The sequence below is a fragment of the Photinus pyralis genome, unplaced genomic scaffold, assembly GCF_008802855.1.
Source record: "Photinus pyralis isolate 1611_PpyrPB1 unplaced genomic scaffold, Ppyr1.3 Ppyr1.4_LG10, whole genome shotgun sequence".
NCBI lineage: Eukaryota > Metazoa > Arthropoda > Insecta > Coleoptera > Lampyridae > Photinus > Photinus pyralis.
Genome location: NW_022170250.1, coordinates 6,476,045 through 6,482,044, shown reverse-complemented (window position 1 = coordinate 6,482,044; position 6,000 = coordinate 6,476,045). Strand labels below are relative to the sequence as shown.

Below are 6,000 nucleotides of genomic sequence, written 5' to 3'. Positions count from 1 at the left end.
TGCGTGATTATGATATATTTCTCAAAAATCCAATATACTAACAATTCAAATGATTGGAAGCACCAAGCTGATAAAACGTGTTGTGACACTCTACAAATACAAGATATAACACCTACGTTAAAATTCACTCTGAAATATATAACATTTAATAATGATTGAGCCAATCACATCACACTTCGTTGTCAACAACAAAATATCAACCGCTTATAAAACAAACAGCAAAAACGTGGAAACAAATCGATCGTCCTCAACGCAGAAACTTTTTCATCTGTTTATTCTGTTCGGACATACTGTACTGGCAATTCTCCGCGTTTTCGATGAGCAAATCGAGTTTGTCCACATGATTGTCGAGAGCGTCAGCCAAATCGCTCTTCCTCACCTCATCGTCGCCGGCGATCTTCTTCGGCGAGTCCGCCAAGCTTGTGTTATCCAAACCGGTCACCTCCTGATTCGCGTTCGACGAGTTCGAGTTTAAAATGATCGACTCGTTCGAGCCGGACGCGGTGCCGATACGTATCTTTAGCAGGTTCGTCAGTGACCCGCACGACGCCTACAAAAACATAGAAATTAGGAGCTCGTCAAGTGGCGCGAGCTACCTTGAACCGGTTTAATTTTTTCTGTGTCGCCGATAAAATGTTGCCCAATTCGTGTAGGCCGCCGGACATATTCCGAAAGTCCTCGCCCTCTCTTTCGACATCCTGATGGTAAAAGGCGAGCACTCAAATTATAAAATCAATCGGCGGCTCACCTTCAGATTTTCGACGTCGACCTCCTCCTGTTCGACGTGCTCCGCCTCCTGGCGCTTCTTCTGGTTGCTGAGGAAGTCGTCAAGACTTGGCCTTTCGACGCCGAGAAGTTCAGCTCTCATACACTGATATTCGTAACTGTTCTCGTCCATTCTAACTATGTTGGACTAACTAATAGCGAGACTGTAGGTATTGATTTTCTAACAGCGACAGAGCGAGAGAGAAATTCGTTGTGCGCTTATTGAGTAGCGCATTTTGTGCGTTTTTTTTGCTTGCGGCATCTGTATAAAATAAATAAAGGGACGGACTGTATTTAAACCCAAAAATCAAATCTTACTGAGTACGTAATAGACACGTTTAAAAGACAGTTAATTTCCACAGAAACAAATGTAATCACATCGATGGTTATCTACCAGTTACGATAACGATAAGTTAGATTGGCAGAATCAATTATTGATGATTACATTTCTAGCTTCTACTGGCTTAAAAATACATTGAAGTATTTTGTGCTCCTGATTTCAAAATCCATTCACATTTATTTCCGCGTGTTCAAAATGTCCACTACTGTTCGACTTTATCGTAATAGTTTCCTATTCGCCACTTATCGTTTGAATTGAAATCACCTGACTTAGATTTACGTCTAAGATTTTACATGTACTGTTCTGAGACTAAGGTCACATGCAATTTCTTCCTTGCATTGACAGTCACCAAAACGCTTTGATGGCGCGCTGCTCCCCGGGAATTTTTTAACACAAGTATTCACCTACGTCCTCTGTGGTTATGGGTTGATTGACGGCTCGACGCAAACACTAACGGCTCTTGACGCGAATTGTCCCACGATTCTCTTCCAACAACCAAATTCCTACTACTCTTTCTTTTTAATTCGCACCCATTCCATTATAATTTCTTTTTTTTTCTAAAGCCGGATTTAGCATGGAGCAATGTGGGTCCGGGCCCATAGCCGCAAATTTTTAGGGATGGCGAAAGAACCAGATTTGGGAAATAATTCTACAGTGCAAAAATCTTAAAAAATTGAAGTTGGAATGTTATCCACACTCTTACCAACTTAAAAGTAATCATGAAATATAGATAGAGTAACGTAACCTCACATTTCGACGAAATTATGAGAACTTTGTATTAAGAATCTGACCAGTCAGTGAAATATTTCGAAGTCATTATAGACTCCCACCTGGCCTGGAAAGCGCACATTGAGCGAATAAGCAAAAATACCATGCATTTTTATGGGCACGTAGAAGGGCTTTTGGCTGTACATGGGGCTTGTCTTCTCGACTGGTATATTGACTTGGTGATAGGACTAATGACTAATAACACTGTATGGTGCACATGTATGGTAGCCTGCCATGTGCAGGGCAAAGTACAGAGACCAACTGTTTGGGAGTCACTGGAGCCATGAAATCCACGCCAACTTTGGCCATGGAGGCAGAGACTTCCATACGGCTAAACGATTGGGACGAGTAGAAGGATCGGAGCAGTCTCGGGCACAAGCCTACCCACATTACGTCCAGAATTTCCTGCGAATTATCAAAATTTCCCGAACATTGTCAAAATTCCCAAAATTTCATGAACATTTCCAAAATTCCCAAACTATCTCACACACATGTACTTCCAAAATTTCCAGAGAATTTTTAAAATTCCCTGCACATTTTCAATTCCTAAAATGTCCTGCATCCATACCTTCAAAATGTCCTGACCATTTTCAAAATGTCCAAAATTGCGTACACACATACTACCAAAACTTCTTTCACATTTTCAAAATTCCCAAAATGTTCTACATATACTTCCAAAAATTTCCAGCGAATTTTCAAAATTACCTGCACATTTTTAAAATTCCCAAAATGTCCCACGCACATTTACTTCCAAAACTACCAGCAAATTTTCAAAATTTCCAGTAAATTTTCAAAAATTCCAGCAAATTTTCAAAATTTTCAGCGAATTTTCAAAATTTTCTGCACATCTTCAGAATTTCCAAAATCGCCTACACACATACGTCAAAACCTTCCTGGACATTTTCAAAATTCCTAAAATGTCCTGCATGTAGACTTCCGAAATTTTCTACAGACTATCAAAATTTCCTGCACATTTTCAAAATTCCCAAAATGTTCTACATACATACTTCCAAAGTTCCTGCAGCTTTTTGACATTTCCTGAACATAATCAAAATTTCCAAAATTGCCTACACACATTACGTCCAGAATTTCCTGCGAATTATCAAAATTTCCTGAGCATTTGCAAAATTTCCTACAGATTTCCAAAATTTCCAAAATTGTTCACACAAATACGTCTAAACCTCCCTGCACATTTTCAAAATTCCCAAAATGTCTCACACACATGTACTTCCAAAATTTCCTTCGAATTTTGGAAATTTCCTGAACATTGTCAAAATTCCCAACCTTTTTTGCGAATTTTCAAAATTACCTGCCCATTTTCAAAATTCCCAAAATGTCTCACACATGTACTTCCAAAATTTCCTTCGAATTTTGGAAATTTCCTGAACATTGTCACAATTCCCAACCTTTTTTGCGAATTTTCAAAATTACCTGCCCATTTTCAAAATTCCCAAAATGTCTCACACACAATGTACTTCCAAAATTTCCTGCGAATTTTGAAAATTTCCTAAACATTGTCACAATTTCCAACCTCTTTTGCGAATTTTCAAAATTACCTCTGCCCATTTTCAAAATTCCCAAAATGTTTCACACATATGTACTTCCAAAATTTCCTGCGAATTTTGGAAAATTCCTGAACATTGTCACAATTTCCAACCTCTTTTGCGAATTTTCAAAATTACCTGCCCATTTTCAAAATTCCCAAAATGTCTCACACACATGTACTTCCAAAATTTCCTGCGAATTTTCGAAATTTCCTGAACATTGTCACAATTTCCAACCTCTTTTGCGAATTTTCAAAATCACCTCTGCCCATTTTCAAAATTCCCAAAATGTTTCACACATACAGGGTGATTCCTATAGTACCTGCCACCGTTTGGGAGCGTATAGGGGGTGCCTAGGGGAAGTCTTTTCATATAGGACACTTGGGGTCGGAAATCCAAAATAAGGGCGCCAGAACCAAATTTATCTTCTGGAATTTCACGCCTGTATGTAGGCAACCCAACCGACCGACATTTCGCGCGGAGCGATGCAGAGCGAGTTAGCGCGAGGAAGCGACATGGGAGGGAAGGAGGGAAAACGACATTCAAAAGCAATAACGTTCACAAGTGTTCAACGGGGCCACCGTTGTTCTCAATGCACTTCCTACATCTAGCCAACCACTCCCCTCGACCTCGCGTGAAGACTCCTATGTCCTGGCGAACAGCCTCTCCGGCCATGACGACGCGCGCAATTAAGTCCTCTTCGGATTCGACGGGAGTCTCGTAGACGTGCGCTTCCATCACACCCCACAAGTAAAAATCTAATGGGGTTGATGTCGGGCGAGCGGGCAGGCCACTCCACCGCACCTCCACGGCCGATCCATCTGTCCGGATAGGTTTGGTCCAAGTGTTCCTCACCTGCCGCCCGTAGCGTCGTGCTGGAACCAGTGGTCCCAGTGCCAATCCTGTCCACTGAAAACCTGTCTGCAGGGTAGTTTGTTCAGCGTATTCACTTGATACGCGTCGTTGCATAGATTCGGGAGACGGGATTTCGTGGGTTTAAACAAAATTCTGATCAAGTGTCAGCCACACATCGCCGCCTGAGATCGCTCCGTGTGCACCGCCGGCCGGTTGGGTTGCCTACCTACAGGCGCGAAATTCCAGAAGGTAAATTTGGCTCTGGCACCCTTATTTTAGATTTCCGACCACAAGTGTCCTATATCAAAATACTCCCCTACGCACCACCTACCGCTCCCAAACGGTGGCAGGTCGCACCCTTAAGCGAATTTTAGAAATCCTGCATTGTTTATTTCTTTTGCGCTTTCTGGGTTTTCAAAATTCTGAAAGTGTCAGCACACATCGCCGCCTGAGATCGCTCCGTGGTTGGGTTGCCTACCTACAGGCGCGAAATTCCAGAAGGTAAATTTGGCTCTGGCACCCTTATTTTAGATTTCCGACCACAAGTGTCCTATATCAAAATACTCCCCTACGCACCACCTACACGCTCCCAAACGGTGGCAGGTACTATAGGAATCACCCTGTATGTACTTCCAAAATTTCCTGCGAATTTTAGAAATTTCCTGAACATTGTCACAATTCCCAACCTCTTTTGCGAATTTTCAAAATTACCTCTGCCCATTTTCAAAATTCCCAAAATGTTTCACACATATGTACTTCCAAAATTTCCTGCGAATTTTGGAAATTTCCTGAACATTGTCACAATTCCCAACCTCTTTTGCGAATTTTCAAAATTACCTGCCCATTTTCAAAATTCCCAAAATGTCTCACACACAATGTACTTCCAAAATTTCCTGCGAAGTTTGGAAATTTCCTAAACATTGTCACAATTTCCAACCTCTTTTGCGAATTTTCAAAATGACCTCTGCCCGTTTTCAAAATTCCCAAAATGTTTCACACATATGTACTTCCAAAATTTCCTGCGAATTTTGGAAATTTCCTAAACATTGTCACAATTTCCAACCTCTTTTGCGAATTTTCAAAGTTATCTGCCCATTTTAAAAATTCCCAAAGTGTCTCACACATATGTACTTCCAAAATTTCCTGCGAATTTTGGAAATTTCCTGAACATTGTCACAATTCCCAACCTTTTGCGCGAATTTTAAAAATTACCTGCCCATTTTCAAAATTTCCAAAATGTCTCACACACATGTACTTCCAAAATTTCCTGCGAATTTTCGAAATTTCCTGAACATTGTCACAATTCCCAACTTTTTTTGCGAATTTTTAAAATTACCTGCACATTTTCAAAATTCCCAAAATGTCTCACACACATGTACTTCCAAAATTTCCTTCGAATTTTGGAAATTTCCTGAACATTGTCACAATTCCCAACCTTTTTTGCGAATTTTCAAAATTACCTGCCCATTTTCAAAATTCCCAAAATGTCTCACACACATGTACTTCCAAGATTTCCTTCGAATTTTGGAAATTTCCAACCTCTTTTACGAATTTTCCAAATTACCTGCACATTTTCAAAATCCATAATGTCTCACACACATGTACTTCCAAAATTTCCTGCGAATTTTCGAAATTTCCTGAACATTGTCACAATTCCCAACTTTTTTTGCGAATTTTCGAAATTACCTGAACATTTTTAAAATTCCCAAAATGTCTTACACACATATA

General features: G+C 40.4%; 1 protein-coding gene across 2 annotated transcripts; it reads right to left on the bottom strand.

Moving 5' to 3' along the window:
• On the bottom strand, positions 1 to 963 carry LOC116161944. Of its 2 annotated transcripts, XM_031475441.1 has the most exons (3): positions 749 to 955; positions 597 to 698; positions 1 to 550 (listed from the first exon to the last, which is right to left on the bottom strand). In XM_031475441.1, the coding sequence occupies exons 1-3, from the start codon at positions 896 to 898 to the stop codon at positions 248 to 250; spliced, it is 555 nt and encodes a 184-aa protein (XP_031331301.1). In that variant the 5' UTR covers positions 899 to 955; the 3' UTR covers positions 1 to 247. The 2 variants fall into 2 exon arrangements, with proteins under 2 accessions (XP_031331301.1, XP_031331302.1); XM_031475442.1 differs by lacking the exon at positions 597 to 698 and having other exon boundaries at positions 749 to 963.
• Positions 964 to 6,000: the final 5,037 nt, after the last annotated feature.

Coding starts and splice junctions, on each gene's coding strand:
- LOC116161944 (XM_031475441.1), bottom strand. CDS start 898: ATGGACGAGAACAGTTACGAATATCAGTGTATGAGAGCTGAACTTCTC. Junction 699..748: donor TCGACGTCGAAAATCTGAAG/GTGAGCCGCCGA, acceptor TTTTACCATCAG/GATGTCGAAAGAGAGGGCGA. Junction 551..596: donor AAAAATTAAACCGGTTCAAG/GTAGCTCGCGCC, acceptor ATGTTTTTGTAG/GCGTCGTGCGGGTCACTGAC.